Source organism: Miniopterus natalensis, chromosome 10 (assembly GCF_054644295.1).
Source record: "Miniopterus natalensis isolate mMinNat1 chromosome 10, mMinNat1.hap1, whole genome shotgun sequence".
NCBI lineage: Eukaryota > Metazoa > Chordata > Mammalia > Chiroptera > Miniopteridae > Miniopterus > Miniopterus natalensis.
Window position 1 is genome coordinate 10,302,857 of NC_142090.1, and position 21,681 is coordinate 10,324,537.

Sequence of the window (21,681 nt, forward strand, 5' to 3'; positions counted from 1 at the left end):
GTTGCCCATGGAAAGCGTAAGAAATTGGGAATTTCTTCTTGCTCGGTTCCACGCCGACAGCAAGTAGAATTTCATCTTCTCTCTGGGTATTTCCATTGTCTGCCGATGGGCCAGAATCATACTTGTGCTTCTTCCTACCAATGTTGGAGCCAGTCCTAACTTTTCTTAACTTAAAGTCTCAGGTGACAAACAGTGACTCCACCGACATTCTTTAAGTCAGATCTGCTCCGAGCGGAGTGTGGTCATCTACCTGTTCAGGACAAGGTGGCACAGAGCAGTGGAGCCGCCCCCGCTTGGCTGCCTGCTCGGTCTTGGTGCTCTTTACAGTCTGTTTATGAGAAGATGAGGGGGTGGGCAGAGCATCTGCACCTGCCCTGGAGAGCTCCGTGCTCAGTAGCTACCTGAGTCTCTCATTGGACTGGGGTCCTGGCTACCCAGACTTTACTTCAGTTGAGTTGTTTGTTTATTTTTAAAGAATAGTTTATTGATTTTTAGAGAGAGAGGATGGGAGAAGAGAGAGACATTGATGTGAGAGTGTAACATTGATCGACTGCGTCCTGCACACCCCCTACTGGGGATCGAGCCCAAAACCCCAGGCATGTGGCCTGACCAAGAATTGAACCAGCAACCTTTTGGTGCTGGCCAGGGCAGTTCAGTTGTTTTTAAGTATTTGGCTAGAAAGGTCAGGGTCATGGCCTTGCTTCCTGTGCATGGACCAGGTGCCTTTTCTCCTTTCCCTTCCTCGTATTTCATGGGTAGATGTTGCCGGTCATCAGGGAGCCTGGATAGAATGAATGAAGCCTGGCTTACCCAGTGCCTACTCAGCACAAACTGGTGCAGGCCTGGGGCTCGTTAAAAATGTCTCAGCCCGGCCGGTGTGGTTCAGTGGTTGAGCATCGACCTATGAACCAGGAGGTCACGGTTCCATTCCCGGTTGGGGCACATACCTGGGTTTCAGGCTTGATCCCCGATGAGGGGCGTGCAGGAGGCAGCCAATCAATGACTCTCTCATCATTGATGTTTCTGTCTGTCTCTCCCGTCCTCTCTCTGAAATCAATAAAAATATACATTAAAAAAAAAAAATTCTCATTTATGTGATAAAATGCATTTCTATTCCTATAAAAACAGTAGAAAGAGGACTGGTAAGTGAGCCTGGGCTTTTAATGTGAGGGTTTTGAGGGTTCCATCCGCTGTAGTGCCAGGCTTGGCAATGAGAGGGAGGTTACGGCTGCCAGGCTTGGCAATGAGAGGGAGGTTACGGCTAACCCACCTCCCTGCAGAGCCGCCTGTGCTCAGCTGGGCCTCAGGCCCCGGAGGTGCGGGGCTGCCCGTCAGAGGGAGACGCAGATGACAAATAGCTCCCTTGGGCGTTTCATTGGGGGTGTTACTGGTTTTTAAAAACTGTGTCTGAAATTCTTCCTTTAGGTTGATTCCTCGTGCCAGACAGTCATCCCCAAGATTAAGCTGGAGCCTCATGAAGTGGATCGGTTCCTCAACTTCTCTCCCAAAGAAGGTCTGTCCCCTCTCCTGAGCCCCCTCGGTCACCAGTGGTCATAGTTTCACGTTTTTCTGTCTCTATGTCAGTTTTTTTCTGACGACGCCCTCTTGTTCTCATAGGAAGCCCACAGTTAGGAAGCCCGACCGCAGACCCCTAAGTCACAGAGACACCAGTGAGGGTCTCTCTGCCTTGTTTATTGAGACCCTCCTGCAAGGGTCCTGCTCTTCTTAACTCTGTGCCTTCAGCCAGGCTGTGACATTCCTTTTCATTCATACAAGGATAGCTCGTTATGTGGTCAACAAATAAGAAACTCATATATGCATTTGCCGTAGAAGAGGAGTGTGTGCTTGGTGTATACGTAACGTGTGTATGAGCAGTTCTCGCGGACACCGTCTACCTTCATTCTGCAAGAAACTAATTTAGGATTTGATTGTGACCGTTGAATCAGGGTTGGCATCTGCCTTTATTATCAGTAAAAGGCGAAATTTTAAAAATTAATCATGTTGACTAGAATCATATCGAGACAGTACTTCTTTGCACCGAGTGACACGCGTTTGTGCCTTTCGGCTTTAGATCCTGTGGTCGTTTTACTTCTATTTTTATGACTCTGGTTAGTACTCTGTCAGATACGTGTTGCTCTCTTCATTTAGGTTGCAGTCTGCTTCGGAAAGCATGGAAACTGTACTAGCGAGTCCCCCAGTGGCTGCGGACTCCGGGGTCACTGGAGGAGAGGTGTCTCCAGAGTAAACAGCAGTCCTTCATTATCCTAGACAAGCAGATCGGGAAATTCAATATCCTTGAACGCCTCAGAGCTTCTAGGCAGAGCGGCCTGGTGTCCCAGCCCTTTTAGTAACCTAAGAGCCGCATTTCAGATGGTGTTTAGAAATCGGAGACGGAGGCACCTGTGGCCAAGACAGTAACCCCTTAATAGGGAGGGGAGAGCAGACTCAAGTGCGCTTCACGTTTCCTGACATTTATGGTTTTGTTGTGGTTCTTTGTGAGGTGTCCTCTCCTTAGAAAGGAGAAAAGTATTGGGATAATTTGGGCTGTACCAAGTGAAAGGGACAATGAAGCAGTTGGCTAGTTCTCCAGAAAGTCACAGCCCCACGTGGAAGACGGTGGGAGCCCCTAATAGGTTAGTCTACTCTTGTTTTTGTTTGTTTACAAGCATTTTACAATGCTTTTTAAAAATAAGCATTGTTGAAAGATAAACTGAGGTGTATTATACGTTTTGAGTGTATTTGAGCAAAAATTGATTGGAACCCGGCAGCACCAAACCGAACGTGGTTAGAAGCGCTCCACCAGCGAGCTGGGGGAGAGGCTCAGAGAAGGGGCCGAGCAGAGCGAGATTATTGCTGGTGTGGCGCGAAGCCTAGTCTGCTGCTCGTGATTGGTGTCCTTAGGTTTCAGTTTGGTGACCTTGAAGCATTCACAGGCTTAGGTTTTGGGTTGCTTACGTAGGCCGCCAGGGCCTTGGAAGCACCTCAGTCTAATGGCTTCCCGTTTAATTCACTTAACACCCTCGAGTGCCAGAGGTATTCGAAGCGTCGGGAAAACCTTGGTTAACACACCCGGGACCCCTTTCTAGACCAGCACGTATTTAAGGTGCCTACCTGCCCCCCTCAGCCGCCTGGGATTGTTGGAAGGAATGTTGACAATAGAGGTATATAGGCTTGTTCTAGAATATTCCTTAGCCCTAAGAGTGCCCATAGACACTGCAAAGCCCAGGGAGCTCTTTGGAAAGGATTTGGCAGAGAAATAGGGAAACTGCTAGCAAAAAGTAGCATGTTAGCAAAAGAGCGAAGGAGGGATAGAATGAGAGAGTAAGGGGAGAAGTGGGGGCTGTGAATGGAGATGGGACGCCGTGGTCGCAAGGGGGCGGCCGAGTGGGACGTGACCTGTCCCCTGTCCCTCCGATAGTCAGGTGTTTCAGCAGGAGAGTGAGCCACCTGCCCGCTGCTGGTCACCCCCACAGGCAGCCCTGGGTGGGCCCATTTTTCTCAGAAAGGCCCTTTCCATTGCTAGTCCATCTATTTGAAGAAAAGAGAGGAAGGCTGCGGCCTTCCCATGGCCCCATGGACATGAGTTTATTTGAGCTAAACTGACGACAATTTCCAGGAAGGAAAATCTCAACAGGTTGAGAAGGTGCTCGTGGAGAATGGCAGTTCTGCGGCTTATTTTACACATTGCCATCAAAGGAGGAGATGAGAGGAGGTTCCATGAGATCCACTGGTGGTAGATTAAGGAGGCGGGAAGGGCAAAGGGGAGGGGAGCGGGGGAGATCTCTGGGGTTGGATAGAAGGCAAAGTGGGCTAGTTCGTAATTAACATGCATGGGTGTGAAACAAGATAACAATGAGGGGTTCTGTGGTCTTGGCTCTGGGGTGGGTGGCTGTGCCTTCGAGGCGTAGGGAAAGGAAATTGCTCTAACATTTCAAAGGTATGCTATCCGTTCTGCGTGAGAACAGTGGGCAGAGCTCACTTAAGATAAAAATTGACCTTTGCCAAGGAAGCTGTGGGCCTGGGAGGTGAAGCCTGTGGGCCCACCAGGACCTGCCCAGTTAGGAATTTGTGATCAGACATCCTGTGTGGTTGCTTTTGGCCACTGGGCTTGTCAGGCCTGCCTCGTGATTCCCGAGCTTGTCGGGTTTATTGCACAGCCCCTGTACCGTTTACAGCCCCTGGCGGTCCTCTGGCCAAGCCAGCCCGGGTGTGCGTGAGGACCCAGGACGGGTGTGAGGTGACAGGCTCACCAAGGTTGTGTCCCTTGGCTCAGTAACAGCGGAGAGATCCGCCAATTGGAAAAAGGAGGGAGACCCCAGAGCTCTTCTGTAGGGTTGAACTCAGTGAATTCTCTCTTCTTCTGGAGCCCATCCGGCTGCCCTGGGGACACGTGATTGATACGATTGATACTGACCGAGGCTCCAGGGCCTTGGGAGAGTGCGTGTACCTCCCTGAAGATGGGGAAGAATGGACTCAGATGCAGGGGACTCTGCAGAACCCCATTTGGCTTCCAGTGCCTGCTTCTCTGTCTACTGATGGATTTAGCACTTTCTAACGCCTGTGGGTCGGTCGACCATGCCCACCCTCCAGAGAAATGAGCTTTCCTCGAACCCTCAGGGGCTCCCACGTTTTGCTCTTTTCTTATCTTTTTTTAAAAGATCACAATACAGTCACAATGTTTACAAGTCCAACTATAGAAATGATACAGAATGAAGACAGTGAAAAGTTATGCCAGCATTTTCCCCATCGACCCTCCGGTCCCCCTGCCATTTGGTCATCGTTTGATTAGTTTCTTACCTATTTTCCAGCGTTTCTTTATGCAGAGAGAGCAAACACACCTCTATTCTCTCCTTCTTTTCCATACGAAAGGAGGGCTCCTTTATACGCATTTCTGCACCTTGATCCCCTCCACCCCCACCCCCTTAACAGTACATCTCGGAGATCTTTCTCTGTGGGCTTGGTTTGTTCAGTGGCCCTACCTTCCGCTGTCTGATGTGTAGTTTATTACCTGCCCCCGGCTCCTGCCTCGCTGCCCTCTGATGGATGAAACCTGCTCTCTGTTCCCCAGCCTCCGTGGACCACCTGCACCTCCCGCCCACCCCTCCCAGCAGCCACAGCAGTGACTCGGAGGGCAGCCTGAGCCCCAACCCGCGCCTGCACCCCTTTGGCCTGCCTCAGACCCACAGCCCAGCCAGGGCCGTGCCACGGGCCCCCTCCGCCCTCTCCAGCTCCCCGCTCCTCACAGCTCCGCATGTAAGTCTCCCCCGGATCCTCTGGGCGTGAGCCCTGTCCATCTGTCCGTCTGTCCCCTGGACCTTCATCTAGAGTGGCTGTCGTTCAAGGCCACAGGATTCTTCTTGTAAAGACGTTTTAGGTTTAAGGCAGGGTGATGATCTTAAAGAACATTTTTAAGAATGGCTCGTGGTGTCACCTAGTAACACAGTTCTCTTCCTGTGCACACCTCCCGTTTCATCATGTTTATTTTACATAGTTATGGCACCAGGAATAAAAACGTATTGCTTTTCTGAATCGTATCCCACATATTTACCATCAATGTAGGCGATCCTTATGAGCTGCAGTAGGAAATAACTTTGTTTTTATTTTATTTTATTTATTTTATTTTATTAATTTTTAAAATTTTTAATGTTTTTATTTATTTTATATTTTATTTTATTTATTTTATTTAATTTTATTTATTTTATTTACATGATATTAAGTTTATTTCAACTGTTACACCCAATTCTGCCTTGTAGAAATAACAGAATGTTCCTATCAAAATTACATTGTGATGTGAGCGCAGGTTTGTTGTTTTTGATACAGCTCTAGAATAACTTTGTTTTTAAATAAACAATCTTTGGTGAACTTAAAAATCTCTCAGGAATTAAACGCTTTGATGTCTAAAGCTCCAAAATTGTAGTTTAACCCTTTGTCCTGTGATACGGCCTTTAACCCAGGGACAAGTTAGAAGTCATGACGTCGTTCATCCTTAGCGTATATAAGGGCACCGTTTTCCATGTAAAAAATAGGGATAGGCTATGAACTTCTTATGGTACTAAGGAATTCACTGTTTTTCTACTATATCTTAAACATTATAATCAATTTATTGAATTTCTAATATCATATAGAGAAATTTGAATGAAATCATATATTTGAGAATTCTGTAAGAATTGCCCATCAACATAAGTTTGAAAATTTGAATTTAGTCCCAGAGAGTTCTAGGGCCACGTGCTTTCCTATCACCATGACTAAGGACAGGGGAATGAGCTCTTTCCACCCCGCCTTTACCTTCTCCACTCGACGTTGGCCCCTTCGATGACAAGCAGAGCTTCTGTCTTCCCATAGTCTGTCCATCCTGCATGTTCATGGAGGAAGCCCTCCAGGGTCCCAGCCTTTTCCACAACCGGGGTGTGTTTCCCGAGTGCCTGCTGGGGTCAAGCCCTAGTAACTCTACTCTGTATTAGCCTCCACCCTCTCTGCAGTTTAACCTTCGCCCCAGGGTATTTTTCCCCATTGCTTTTTCCGAAAGAGTGGGAGAGAGAGAGAGAGAGAGAAACATCAATGTGAAAGAGACACATCAATTGGTTGCTACCTACCCATGCCTCGACCCCGGCTGGGTATCAAGCCTGCAGCGAGGTATGTGCCCTTGGCTGGAATCGAACCCAGGACCTTTCAGTCTGCAGGCTGACACTCTAACCACTGAGCCAAACCTGCTAGGACAACCCTCTGCAGTTTCAAGAGCTCCGTCCCCACTCTAGGCAGAGTAGCATCTTCACTTTTCAAAATACCGCCCTTTGCTTGGAATGCAAATCCTCTCTCGTGTAAACCACCCCCTTCCTTCAGGAGGCCCAATTCAGGCCTTACCTCCGACCCAAGCCTTCCCTTAGGACGCAAACTCATATAAGTATTGTTTCTCAAGTTGTTAATGCACCTTGAGTTAATTTTACAGCCCAGCATCTAACTGCTCCCGTCCTTCCCTGTGTGTCAGTTCAGTCTCAGCCTTGACCACAAGCTCCTGGGTTTGTTTCGAGCCCTCCATGGACGTAACACGGAGCAAACGCAATAGGCGCTCAGTGTGACTAACTGCATACGTTGTCCCATTATGGGTTACATGAGATGAACGACAGTTCTCATCTTCAATCGATGGACAGTCTGGGACTGCACTGAAGCCAGAAACTTCCATGGAAAGTGCCCGCAGGTGGAGCCCGGCAGCCCTGGCTCCTTAGCAGTAAGTGAAGGGCCAGAAGCAGCTCCCAGTGTGTGCGGAGCGTCTCACAAAACTGCGTTTTCAGGGAACAGCAAACTCTGTTCCCCAGCTAGGGCTCCATCTGAATCCTTCCTACCCCAGGGCCAAGAAACCTCCAGGGATGTGAGAAATGAATCCCGTCCTTTACTTTGGACACGGTGGCTAGCGGGGTACCTTCTGGGGAATAATGGGGGAGGTTTCTTCCCCTTTCCCCTGAATGATAATCCTTAGGTTATAACCCCCACCTGAGAGTGTCCGCTCCATCTCTGCTTCCACTTCAAAGAGAACCCTTTTATCACCAAGAGCAGATGGGGCTGCCTTTTCTCTCAGCTCTTTTTTTTTTTTTTAATATATTTTTATTGATTTCAGAGAAAGGAAGGGAGAGGGAGAGAGAGAGAAACATCAGTGATGAGAGAATCATTGATCGGCTGCCTCCTGCACACACCCAACTGGGGATCAAGCCCGCAACCCGGGCATGTGCCCTGACCGGGAATCGAACCGAGAGCTCCTGGATTCTAGGTCAACGGTCAACCACTGCGCCACACCGGCCAGGCTTCTCTCAGCCTTTTTATAGGACATTATAACAGGGTCTTCTCACCCCTCGGGAGAGGTGGCCTCAGTGTGCCCAGCTGTCCTCCTTTGATGACCCCCCTCTGGTCCTTGGTTTGCACAGAAACTGCAGGGCTCAGGCCCCCTGGTCCTGACCGAGGAGGAGAAGAGGACACTGATCGCCGAGGGCTATCCCATCCCCACCAAACTGCCCCTGACAAAATCAGAGGAGAAGGCCCTGAAGAAAATCCGGAGGAAAATCAAGAACAAGGTGAGCCCTTCGAATTCAGGCCCTTCTGTGAGCAAAGACCAAGGACAGACTCGAACTGCACGCCTTCCCTCCCTCCCCGCCCGCCAGCAACAGCCGCCCCCGTGGCGGGGCCCAGGCTCAGCCCTTCCCCTCCCCGGGCCCCGGGTGGCGGCATAGTCACCCCCCTAACCCTGTGTGGCTCCAGCACCTCCCTCCATCCTCTGGGTCAGTGGACTCCCCATTCGGTGTTCACGTCCTCGGTGCCCAAGATGATTCATCCGGGGGTGGCAGGAAAATACCAGAACTTCCATTTACATCATTTAAAAAAATCTCAGCCTTTGAAATTTCTGCTTTATGATGTGCACAATATTTTCCTCTGGCAGGCCTGCCTGAAATTTATTTATTTAGTTAGTTTTTAATTAAACATTTTTTTTCCCATTACAGTTTACATTCAACATTATTGTGTATTAGTTTCAGGTGTACAGCATAGTGGTTAGGTAATAATATACTTTACAAACTGTTCCCCCCCCCCCGATATTTCCAGTACCCACCTGGCACCGTATACGGTTATCACAATATTATTGACTATATTTCCTGGGCTGCACTTTACATCCCCATGACTGTTTCGTAACTACCAGCCTGTACTTCTCAATCGCTTCACCTTTTTCACCCAGTCTGTCTGTAATTTATAAATAAATATAAATACTCATGAGTCCTGGCTTAATCTTTTTTTTTTTATTGGGGTTTTTTAATAAAAATTTCTGCAGACCATTGTTCTGTGTTAGACAAATGAGGAGAGGCCACAGAAGTGATTCCTGGGCTAATGGCCTCTCTTCCGTCGACGCCATAGGCTTTCCGATATAACTGGAACTTAATCGTTTTTCCTTCGCTTGTATCCCAGATTTCTGCGCAGGAGAGCAGGAGGAAGAAGAAAGAATACATGGACAGCTTGGAGAAAAAGTAAGTCTCTGGCCAGACTGGTTACATTGCTCGGGCAATATCCACAGAGGAATGGGGAGCGGGCCGGGCCCCTGCTTTCCTTGGGGGGCCCCTGAAGTCCTTGCCCGGCGGCCAGTGCTTGAAACTCCTGGGCTATCAATTGTGTTTCGCCTGCCACCTAGTGGTTTTGAGAAGAAGCTTAGATAATGGCAAGAAGTAAGGGTACCCTCAGTCTTTTATTATTAAATTTATTGGGGTGACATTGGTTAATTAGATTATATGGGTTTTAAGTGTAAATTTCTATGATACATCATCTGTATATTGCATCGTGGGCCCACCACCCAAAGTCAAATCTCCTCTCACCATACACTCGACCCCTTCTCCCCTTTACGACCCTCCCCACCCCCTTTCCCTCTGGTAACCGTCATAGTGTTGTCTGGGTCTATGACTTTTCTTTTTTTCTTGTGTGTTCTGTTCCTTTCCATTTTTTATCCCACATATGAGTGAAATCATAGGGTTCTTGACTTTTTCTGTCTGATTTATTTCTCTGATATTCTCAAGGTCCATCCAGGCACTCAGGCTTAGCGGGCATTTGGACCACACCATTTCCAAGCAAAGATCCTGAGTCCTTGGAGGCTCCCTTTCACAAACCAGTGCAAACATTCACGTTCACGCTGCCTGGAACAGCCGAAGGGAGCCCAGCCGAAAAGTCGGTTTCGCTCGGCCACACCCTCCCACCCTGGAGGAGGCGGACAGGGAGTGAAAGTCAGATTGGCCTTGTTATTTTCTGCCCACCGTGATTCATGCTACAGGTGACAGGCTTGTCACAAAAATCCTGCAAGGCAGCTTTGGCTCTTCTGAAAAGCCTGGAATATCAGGAGGGCCTTTAGAAGAACACACGTTAAATACAATTTTGCGCTGGCCCTAGAAAATAATTCTCTAGCCGAAAAACTAATAGCATTTCTAGGTGGGAATGAGGCCCCAGATTTCGAAAGGAATCTTCAGATGTGTCTGGGGAAAGGCGTGGTCAAGGATCCTGGCTGGCTCTTGAAGTTTCTACTGAAAGTTGGTTTTCCTTAAGTGGTCCCATTCGGTTCCATCATTTTCAGTAGGCACCCAGGGTCAAGAGGTTTCTGTGAACACCTCTTGTTCGCCTCCTCGGGGCATGCACGCTCCAGCTCCCGGATTCCTGTCTTGGGGTCCTGGGTCCTCCTCTCCTCTCGCCCTGCCGCAAGCCCCTTGGTTTCCTGTTATTCCTCCTGGCCTGCAGCACAGCTGGTGGCACCCAGGCCCTGTGGTCCAGAGAGAGAAGAGGGATGGGCCTTGAGAGCGGGAGGGAGGTGAGAGAAAACCAGGAGGGAAACCCTAAGGGAAGCTCACATTGTGTACCCTCCTGTTTGTTTTCTATTGTCAAGGCACTTGCTACTCACCTCGATTTTTTCCCTTCTGCCTCCTCACCCTTTCCCCAGCTCAGGTTGGCCAGGCTCTTTCCCTCACCTCGATGGAGAAGCTGGTTCCCCGTCTTCCTGCTCTGACCCCCAGTTACCCCCACTCGAGCTCCTGGCTCAGCGCTCTACTGATCACACAAATTTGCTTCTTTCTGTGCCCTGTGCAGGGTGGAGTCTTGTTCCACCGAGAACTTGGAGCTTCGGAAGAAGGTCGAGGTCCTGGAGAACACCAACAGGTAAGTGCTGCCGGAGTGAGGAGCTGGTGGGACTGCCTGATGGAAAGCGGGGAAAGGGGGCGGAGAGATCCGGGCCAGAGCTGGGAGGACAGTGGAGGGCATCCCACTGCAAGTATAGTTGTTTCAGGATGGTCGGGACAGCTGTACCACAGAGAGACATGTACACGCAACACACACGTGCTCACATGCAGGCATGTGACCACACACACACACACACGTGAACACACATGCTTGTGCATACACACCCATGAACATGCATGCTCTTTACTTTTCCTAAAACACGTGGACATGAAGAGGCTGATTCTGACAAGGGCTGTGTTGAAGGGGGTTAAGGAGAGGCCTGGAGCAGAATAGTTAATAAGCCTGATTCTCCTGAAAGGGGCATCAACCTTGAGAGCTGGGCAAGGAGGCTCTGGCCACTTCATTGTCACCCAATTTTAGTAAGAAATGGTCTTTATTAGTGGGGGGGAAAAAGAGAAAATCAAATTTGTTTTTTAATTACTGTTTTCAAAAAATTAATTATCTAATTAATTACATTTCAAACCCATTTTGAAACATAACCAAAGGACAGAATGAGTTAATGAGTTTCTCTGGGACTCCCTGTGCCAGGCACTATTTTCAGCACTTTATAGATATTAACTCATTTAACCTTCCAACAGCCCCGTGAGGTGGTCCTATAACTACCCCGTGATATAGAGGAGGTAACTGAGACTCAGAAAGGTTAGGTGATTTGCCCATGGTCACACAGCGAATGCTAGAGCTGCATTTGAATGCAGACATTCTGACTCCGGAGCCACCCTGTAGGAGGACCACATTGAGTTTTATCCCCGGGTCATATGCAGGAGAAAGGGGCTAAAGTCCAGGGTTAAGAAATGGGCAGTTGGGGAGTTTCAAACAGAATGCGAGTGTTTGTGTGTGCACATGGTGCGTACCTGTGCTTTGAGAGTAAGGGGATTCGCCAGGGGATCCTGTTGCCCTTTGTTATTATAGATCCCACAATTCAAGCAGAGAAAAATTGACTTTTAGGTAAACAAAATGTTAATCATTTTAAGGCTTAGCATTAATGCTTTCTACCAATTTTGCAAATGCTAAAGGCTCGGGTTAAATCTATTTGCCTGTCGTTTGATAATAACATTATCAGATCTTCATGGTTTGTTGCTCAAACAGCAGGCTGATTAATCGTAAGTTAAAACTACCATGGTGGGGTGGGATATTGGGCATTGTGAACCCACTGAACTTCCCTCTGCGTTTCTGGGAACACGCGCTCATGTAGCCTCAGGTGCTCTGTAGACAGATGGCAGAAGTGAGTAACCATCAGCAGCCCCGTGTGTCATCACCTTCACCCCCTGAGGCAAAGGAGACGTTTCCAATACTATTTTAGGATTCTGGTGTCACAGTCACCTTTGGCTGTTAGTCTCCACCTTCGCTCCTGCGGGAGTGGTCCTCCGGGTCCCGACCCCCTACCAGGGTCTGCATCCATCTCTTTAGCATCAGGAGATAGGATTTCCCACGCATGTCCTAGCTCTTCCTGTCATGGGAGCCTGGTGTTCATGAGTGGGACAAGTCCAGGCCGTGAACTTGTGATAGGGGAACAGGAATCCATACAAGATAACCTTGGAGCTTGGTCCAGATTGGGGCTTGCCTCGGGGTTCCAGGTGTCATGTCTTGCCTCAGCCACACGGGGGCAGCAGAGGCACAGCAAGGCTATGTTGGGAACAGCGGGTGCTGGTGATAAAGGGCAGATCTCTCCCTCTCCAGGCTGACCTGAAAAAAACTTTAACAAAAAACAACCCCCCAAAAACCCACACATGGCCATTGTAGAAAAAAATTAGAAAATACAGTTATTTTAAAAATTGCAGCCTTTTTACCCAGACATATATTTACATTTTTGAATATTTTATACGTTTTATAAATTTGGAGTATTTTATACATATGTGTATTTCTATTGTATGTGTTCTTTGGTTAAGAAAATTTTCCGTTTAACAAAATACACTGGCCATATTTTTATACTGATAAACGTATTTCTACAGACTCCTCATTTCTATCAGATTTGATAAATAGCTACCATCTGAGGAACACTGACTATTCTATAGAACAGCAACCCGATTTTGCCAATTGTTTTATGTTTTTAAATAACAGCCATAGCTATTTTTATAGGATATTAAATATTATATAATACGAGGCATGGGGACATATGGCGTACTTGAGCTTGGGGTCAGCATAACTCGCTCTTTTCTCAGAGTCAGCGATGGTTTTTCTTCTGTCTTCTTTACTGTGTGGAATCTTCCCCCAGTCACTCAGCCTCTGGGACCTCTACTGAGCAAAACCTACCGGATGACCTGGGTCTCTGCTCTGTCCCGTGACTGTCGGGAGCCTCCACTGTGGTTCCCCCCGAGGTCCTCTGTGTGCTCTCCTTGAATTTCTTCTCCCTCTTCGAGACGTCCCTCTTCCGCCCTGGCCGGGTGGCTCAGTTGGTTGGAGCGTCGTCCCGTACGCCAAAAGGCTGCAGGTTTGTTCCCGGTCAGGGCACATACCTAGGTTGCGGGTTCGATCCCCAGTTGGGCTGCATATGGGAAGCAACCGATCGATGTTTCTCTCTCACCGATGTTTCTCTCTCTGCCTCTTTCTCTCCCTCCCTCTTTCTAAAAAACTGATTAAAAAAACCAACATACTCCAGTGAGGATTTAAAAAAACACACGACTTACCTCTCCTGGTTGGTAACTGATTGACCCATACGCTTCCCACAGATATAACCTTATCAGGGAGCTCCTAGGGTTATAATTTCTAATCCAGCAGCTTTCAGTGTATTTTGACTCAAGGGGTCAGGAAATAAAAGCAGAGCTGCTCTCGATGCCACAGGGATGGTGGTCTTGGTCCCTCTAACCTCTTCCTGCTCCCCACCAAGGAGGCCTCCCCTGCTCAGAGAGCACCACACTGGCCAGTGTGACTGTGACGTAAACCGTGGCGGTCTCCCGCCCTAAACCGGCCATGAGGAGTTGGTGTTTTGGGTGTGTGGTAAGGGGAGACTTTTGGACCCTTTCGTCACATCACATCGTGCAAGTGACCCAGTGTTTGGACTAAGTACAGGGCTGGGCCTCATGGACACACACCTGTGTTTGTGTTCTGTTTCTGTTCCTTGTACCATTGTTCTTTGGAGGTAGTTGGACAGAGGTCAAGGTGACTGCTATGAGTGTCTAGAAACTTGGGTCAGCAGGAGTGGGACGGGACACCTTGGGTGCTCTTGTTTCATGTGGCAGGACATGGCGGGAAAGGCGCGTCGGTGTTTCATCATTGACCAAAGTAAAGAAAAAATTATATCTCTTCTCATGTTACTATTTCTGTGCTGCCCCCCACAAAAGACTTTTCCATCCAGATGAAAATGAGCACTCAGATTAGAGTCAGTTCTGAATCTTTTGGTCCGTACCACACTCAGCAGCAGCCACCTCACATACTAATTGGCCACTAGGTGAAAGACCCTTTTAGCTGAGCTCAGAAAGCTGGCAGAGGGGGGCGGACAGAGAGGAGACGAGGTCCTCTGAACCCTTCTGCCACTATGCTCCGCTCACCTGGGGCCTCCTCAGAGCAGAGCTGAGATGTGTGAAAGCACCTTCACACCCCCGTGCTGGTGATCCACTAATTGTGTGCCCTCAGGAAATGTGTGAGATGAGAGAGAGTTTCCCTGGGGGCCTCCTTCCTGTGCTCAGTCAGGAATGCATTTTCACTTCTAAAGTGTAGGCGAGACCCGAGTGTGGCTGCTGGAGGATCCTCCTGGCTTCCCTGTGCGTGTTCATCTTTCCGAGCTGCAGGCTCTCTGGCCCTGCCTTGGTCTCATTCCTGAGAAGTCCTGTCTTTCCCTCTTTACATTCTTTTTTTTCTGCACGAGTGAGTGATACACACACACCACCACCTAGCCCAACAGTTTTCGGGATTCGTGACTTAGCTTGTCCTATTCATTTTTTATTTTGTTGTGAGTACCCCTTCCTCGAGCCCTGATTTGTAGAATCACAGGAGCTTACACCTGAAGTGTATTTTAGAGATCATCTTACCTAACTTCTAATCACTTCATTTTACAGAAGGGGAAACGGAGGCCCAGTGAGGTTAAGGTCATCTAAACATTTAGAGGTAGAATGGGGACTGGAACTCAGCCACTTAATTTTTAAATGGGTCCTTACTTTGGTTTCTGTTCTGCTGTGCACCCCTCTCTCCTTGGAGAACACTGCCCTTCTGAAGCACAGGGCCAAGTGCAGACCCGGACAAGAGGGCCTTGCTTTCCACCCCATGTTTTAGAGGACCTTGCTCTGGCTTCCTCTAGCCACACCCCTCTGCTTGGGAAGAGTGATCAGCAGGACCAAGGGGGTGTGTCTATCCAGAGCTCTCACTGTACCCCTTCAAACCATACCCTGGTACCTAGGACCCTGGAATTCCCTGTCTGAAGGATCTTAGTCCATTTCTAGGGCTTGTGTGGATCTCTACCTGAACAAAATATGTTCTATGAAGCGTGGACCAGGACACCAGAGGGCCACCCATTAAGCTGGTGGGTGACTAAATGCAGCTGTTTGTGAGGGCCCAGTATGGAGTTTGAACTTGGGCAGGTGTGTGCTTAAAACCCTTCACTGTGTATCAGATATGGATTCTATTGGGTCTGATTTACAGAAGTCATGAGATTCCAGAGACAAAGGACTTTATTACTCACAGCACAGCAAGCAGCATATTTGCATCGATTCTCCTTGCCCCCACTCTGCACGATGAATCTGGGTGGATGCTGTGTTCTCAGTGGGTTTCTGTCACAGCTAAGGAACCCTGAGCTTGGGGAGTCTACCGCTTTTATAGCAGGCCGTAAATAAGCCTTTTTTTTTCGCTTAGAGGGAGAGACTGCCTCATCTGTCAAGGTTACCAGCTTCGTAGACAACCCATGTTGTGTCCCATGGAAAAGAGCAGCCATGGCATAGTCAGTACAACACATAGGAGCATGAGAGACCCAAGGAAGACTGTCTCTCCCTGCTGGTGTGGGGCAGAGCCGGAGATGAGAAGCAGAGGGGAGCAGGCCGTGGCCAAGAGTAGTTCTGCCCATACCACTGCTTTTTGGCAAGGAACCCTGGGGAGTCCAATAATTCTAAATTTAAACCTGGCCTTGAAGGGAGGTGGAAGGAGCAGGTGTTGGGGCACCTGAGGGCAGAGTTTGCCTGGCTTGGGGTGCGCTGGGTGAGGAGAAGATGGGTGGTATGTGAGTCTCATTGGTACCCTTCCCCCAGAGCTCATGGGAATAAGGGATGTGCTTGTCCTGACATGTATGTCTGTCATTATCAGAAATAAGAATTCCCCAGTTTTCCTCGACCTTCCTCCTAGCTATAGTTCTCTCTATCCAACTCTACCTTTCTTGTTCTTTAAAATCTTTATACAATTCCTGGTACGGGTTTTTCCAGCTAAGCCCACCGGGCTTTGGCTGTATTTGGCTCTCCTGATTTGTTTGTTCAGCCACACGGCTGTGTCTCTCGCACCAGTTTTGTGTATCTGCTCCCTACACTCTGTCACGGTCTTTTCTGTGTGAATTCTCCTCTCTAAACTGGACATAACTGCCGAGCCCACTCCCTGCTCTACACAGAGGTCATGTGAGTCCTGATGAGTGACCCCACGTTACCCCTGTGTAGACCTTTGTCTTGGTTTAATTCACTTCACGTTCCTCCATTACCTCCAACTTCTGGTTGTGCAAAGAGTATAAGCTTTCTGTTAGGTAAAAATATTTCAGACTTCAGAGAGTTGTTGAGTACTAGACTAAGCGCCCCAGGGAGATTAGAAAGGCGTTGTGGTGTAATTTAGTGGTAAAATTAGAAATTGCACAGCCCCAGAAAACATTCTGCGATGCTCTTTTTTGTATTCCTGGGCCAGTAGGTAATAGAATATTTCACAAGTGTCCTCTCATCCCTGCAAAATAAACTTCTTGTAGCAATTACTCAGAAAGAGAAAGAAAACAATTTATACCCCACTCTCTTCATTTAAGCCAGAGCCCCATGAACACCCCTCAAAACTTAGACAGAAGATCATACATAAATGAGCACTCACTCAAAGGTTAGGATTTTCACGGAATGTGGCTGTCTTGTATGTGTCGTATTTCAGTATTTAAAAGTCCTTGGGATAGCCCTGGCCGGTGTGACTCGGTTGGTTGGGCATCATCTTGGGCACCGAAGGGTTGTTGGTTCAATTCCTAGTCAGGACACATGCCCAGGCTGTGGGCTCGATCCCCAGTCAGGGGTGTGCAAGAGGCAGCCAATCAATGTTTCATTCTCACATTGACGTTTCTCTCTCTCCTTCCCTCTCCCTTTGTCTCTCTCTAAAAATCAATAAAAAATCTTAAAAAAAAAAAGTCTTTGGGTTAGTTCATGAGACCCCCTTAGATATTGTTCTGCCGTGTATGGAACTCCTAGTTATTAATGTTACATCCCACCACCTCCCCACCCTCCGCCCTGGACTTAGCTTTTGGACACCCTCCTAACACTCAGATCTCCTTAGACACTAACTCCAGAAGACTGGGCTGGGGTAGGGGTGGGGTGGGGTGGGGTAGGGAGGGATTCAGATGGGATTTTGCTTCAGAAGGACTTGGATGCTTAGCTCTTCCATCATGAAGCCACCTGATAGTCACGTATATATATTTTTGCATGTCTGCCCTAGGTAAGTGGCGCTGAGACTTTTTTTGATTATAACCATTTCTACATTTGTGTCGTGACTCAGGCACACCACACGTACATATACATCCTATATGTGACTAATATGGATGTTTCACAAATGAGTAGTTATTTGCCACGTGTGATGCCCTCAAATATTTTGTGTTCTATTTGATTCTGTTTTATTTTTTAAAATACACCAGTCACATCCCAGTAGTTTCCACAACCCACTAATGGTTCATGATTAGGAATTTGGAAAATACTACCCCAGGTAGTTCCCAAGGATGTGAATAAAGCTCCTTCATCTCTGTAGGAGACTGATTTACCCCGAGAGTGGTTTGTACACACACACATGTGCACACACACACCACAGCCCAGGTGGTTCCCTTTGTGAGGAAGCTGTTTCGAGACTCAGTAGAAAGTATGTCTGTGGAGAGGGCCTGGTCTGCGGCTCCCGGCGCAGCAAGTCATTGGGAACCACCGTTCATTCTTCCTGGGCCCTGGTTTCTGACTCCAGTGGGAAGTTAGGTCCTTGAATGTTCAAAGTATAACATGCAATGACATAACTCTTCTCTCTCCCTCTGAAAGAAACAGAAGAAAACAAAATTAAACCAAATACAAAGGAAACACACGAGTCTGTTGATGCGTTTCCCAGTGATTGTAAGATTGTGTCTCTCGCTGTCGCTCCTTCTGAATGTGTTGCCCAGTTTCCTTCGATACGCCTCCCAAGATCCGGGGGGGATGCTTTATTTCGGGCAAGACTGGCAGCTTCTTTCGGATGCTCTTTTGCAGGGAACTGTATGAGGACAGCCACTAGGTATATTTTTACATCTCACCACAGGCCAGAATCCACATTTTCAGTTGAGTGTTGGACACTCCGATTTAACAAGTCGTGAGAAATCTCTTGGCCCAGATAAACGTTTGCTAAGGGGACTCCTTTCTCTAAATTAAGACCTTACTCCCGGAAGCCCAAGAATTCATTAAGCCGCAATTAGCCGTGATCACTGATGATATAGAATATAGTGGTCAAGGAGAAGTTTATATTGAGCTTTGAATGCACTTTTGGGTCCGTCCTCTGGTTGATTTTATAACTTTATGAGTTTTTTTGTTGTTAATTCTCACCTGACGATATTTTTTTCCCCATTGATTTTTTTTTTTTTTTTAGAGCGAGTGTAAGGGAAAGAGGGAGGGAACGTGTGAGAGAGAGAGAAACATCGATGTGAGACACACATCAAGACACACCTATTGGTTGCCTCCCTCCTGTGCCCCAACCGGGGCTGTCGATCGAACCTTCAACCCAGGTATGTGCCCTTGACCGGCAATCGAACCCTCGACCCTTTGGTGCCTGGGCCGAAGCTCTAACCACTGTGCCACACCGGCCAGGGCTATAGCTTTAGTTTTAAAACAGTTCTTTCATTGATCTGATGGCTGCCGTTCCTCTGCCTGGCCCTTCACGCAAGCTGGGTAACAGCTGTCATCCATGCTGGCTGTGGGTCTGTCCCAGTGACATCTGGGAGAGCAGAGTAAACCACACCATCCTAGAACATGTCAGTGAGGAGGTCCCAGGCTTTCCCGTAAGGAGGCCTGGCTTCATCTGTCACCAGTGGAAAGACACAGCAAGCACGCTTCATGGGGTACTTGTATCAACACCCCCAGAGTCCCCCAGCAGGGATTCTCTCACTACCCTGGCACTAGGTGAGGTCACGGGAATTAACTCTGACCAGCTGCCTAAACTCGGACCTGATGAAGGACACAGAGAAGTGGTGCCGAGCTCTAAGCTCAGGGTCCTCTGCTGGGGGAGCCTGTGCCCCTGTTCCAGCGACTGTACCAGCTGAGCCGTCCTAAGGCCATCGCATCTGCTCCTCGGTGTCCGGCAGAGAGACAGGTGTAGTTTCCATTCCCATAAGCGGAGCCCAGGCGTGCGTTCCTGGGGCCTGAGGTGGGGCATGCGGCACCCCTGAACCTCCTACCTGTCACTTGCATCTTATCTGGGTCTATCCAGAGAAGTGCCGGTAAACGTTCACGTGCCCTTCCTGTTTTCATCTGTGTCACTGTCACAGAAACTTTGTTGGTATGTGTCTCATTGCCACGGGCTGGCTTTATTTCGTCTCTTCTGAATGTGGCGTGGTCCCTGCTGATAGTAATCTTCTTACACGTAGCGGTGGACTTATCTCCCGGTTGGGCTCTTGTTGATGTGATATCAGTGTCACTGGATTTAAGAAAATCTACTGAGCTAATAAGTGTTTTGGAGGCTAATTTTTTGAGGTTCTAGATTAGGGCACCACGTTGTACTGTGTTGGAAAGCGCCCAGGGGCATGGAGTCTGGTTTTGGTTTACATCTAAGTCTTCCAGTTACTAGTTCTGTGTCTTTGAGACAGTTACTTAGTGTCTGAGTCTGTGATGTTCCTCGAACCCGATCGGTGGGCACTCACTCCGTCACTGTTGATTTTATTTCCTTATGACAAAAACGAATATTTCTGTTGTATGAAAAGATATGAACTTCCTCAACTTTATCAGCCCGTAGAAGTCTGTCTAGATTTTCAGGGTGGGCGAACCAACCCACCTCCCTTGGGTGAAACCACTCAGGGTTGCTGATCGCTGAGGCCTTCGCAGTCTCATCGTTTCCACCATCCGTTTGGGTCACCTCCACCAGTCCCAGCAAGAGCAGCGGCAAACAGCACGTGAAATCGCTGTTGCTCTCCGCCAAAATTCCAAATTAGGATGTACCTGCTTTAAACTACGCGTTTGCTCATCTTGAAGGGTTAGATTATAAACTGTCGGAAATCAGGGACCACTGACCACCCATTTTCACTAGCAGTGGATTCAGAGTGTAATGACTTTGAGTTGGGGGGATGAATGCCGAGGGAGGTGCCACACGGCCCGTGAGCATGTGCCTGCTGGCCCAGGCGGCTGAAACGGTCCTTCTTTCCAACTGTAGCACTCGGCCCAAGGCCGCCTGCCATTGGGGTTCAGGTGGATCTGGCCTGCTAGAGGTCTGCATTGAGGGGACCGTGGAGCCCCCTGGAGACTCTTCATTCTAGGGGAGGGAGTACCAGGCCCAGGGGCCTCAAGCAGAAATTGGAAGGGAGGCATGTTCCGAGCCTTGGACGGACTTGGTTTTCTCGGCGTTTCAGATTCTGAAGTCGGGGCGGGAGCGGGCGATGGGCAGGGGGGAAGTGTGGGAAGGCCGTGGGTGAGTGGGGACGGGTGGTAAAAATGGAAACGGTGGTTTCATTTTAAAAACACCTTAGACATTGGAGCAAGAGGAGTAAACGGCTTCGGTACCGTCTGGAAAGCTGCTGTCTTACAGAACCTGGATGGAGAAACCTTCCCACTGGGCGCAGGGCACAGCTGAACTCGGGCACCTCGGCCGCCAGCAGGAGCGCCCCACGGAGCAGAGGTGCCCAGCAGATGTGGCAGCTGTCATTCACAGGCGGGGCTCTTCAGCCACATCCCAGGCAGCCCAGGGAACGGAGGCCCCTTTGTCGTAGTTCAGCTGGCAACAAAGACCTTATTACCTGGTACCGAGGAGGTGGCCAGAATGCAGGAGGAAAGGGTTTGTGCCGCGTGGTCCACCCCCGGTCCTTTCTGGGCCTTCACCTGTACGTCTGCCCCAGGACCTCCAGGAAACGTCGGGGACAACCCCGCGGGGCTCTGGGGCCGGTACAGATGGTGACGGATTAATGCGCGCTCCTGCCAGCCCGTCTCAGCTCGGCCGGGAAGGGGGTGTGCGGTAGGCCCCTTAGCTCTCGATTTTGGAAAGGCAGGCGTGCTGGGGTAAGAGCGGAGTGCTCTTGGGAGGTGCTGGGAGAAAGAAGAGAAGCGTGGCGAGGAAATATACCTGCTGCGTCAAGTGAGCATTTCATTGCAAATGTTTTCTTTTTTCCCAGCCTGATCAAGGTGTAGTTAACAAAATTGTAAGTTATATGAAGTGTGCGGTGTGATCATTTGCTATATTGTGAACGGAATTTCCACATTGAGTTAATTAATACATCCAACACCTTACGTATTTACCTTTTTATTTTGAATTTTTTGGGTGAGAACATTTAAGCGTTACTCTCATAGCAAATTTCAATTATTCAATACAGCGTTATCAACTATAGTCACCAGGTTATACGTTAGATCTTCAAACCTTGTAAGATGTATTCATCTTACAGCTGAAAGTTTGTACCTTTTACCAACCTCTCCCTGTTTCCTCCACCCGCCAGCCCCTGGCAACCACTTTTTTCTACTCTCTGTTTCTCTGAGTTTGACTCTTTTTTTAGATCCCACATAGTACTGATACCATGTGCGATTTGTCTTTCTCTGCCAGGCTTGTTTCACTTAGCACAGTGCTCTCCAAGGTCATTTATGTTGT

At 48.6% G+C, this 21,681-nt stretch overlaps 1 protein-coding gene across 2 annotated transcripts in view; it reads left to right on the top strand.

The window, feature by feature from the left end:
- Nucleotides 1-21,681, top strand: part of CREB3L2 (cAMP responsive element binding protein 3 like 2) — a 102,311-nt gene that overhangs the window by 70,865 nt on the left and 9,765 nt on the right. For both annotated transcript variants that reach the window (XM_016221921.2, XM_016221927.2), the window contains exons 4-8: nucleotides 1,426-1,513; nucleotides 5,069-5,253; nucleotides 7,917-8,063; nucleotides 8,944-9,002; nucleotides 10,597-10,665. In XM_016221921.2, the coding sequence (XP_016077407.1) occupies nucleotides 1,426-1,513; nucleotides 5,069-5,253; nucleotides 7,917-8,063; nucleotides 8,944-9,002; nucleotides 10,597-10,665 (548 nt within the window). The remainder of the gene's footprint in view (nucleotides 1-1,425; nucleotides 1,514-5,068; nucleotides 5,254-7,916; nucleotides 8,064-8,943; nucleotides 9,003-10,596; nucleotides 10,666-21,681) is intronic.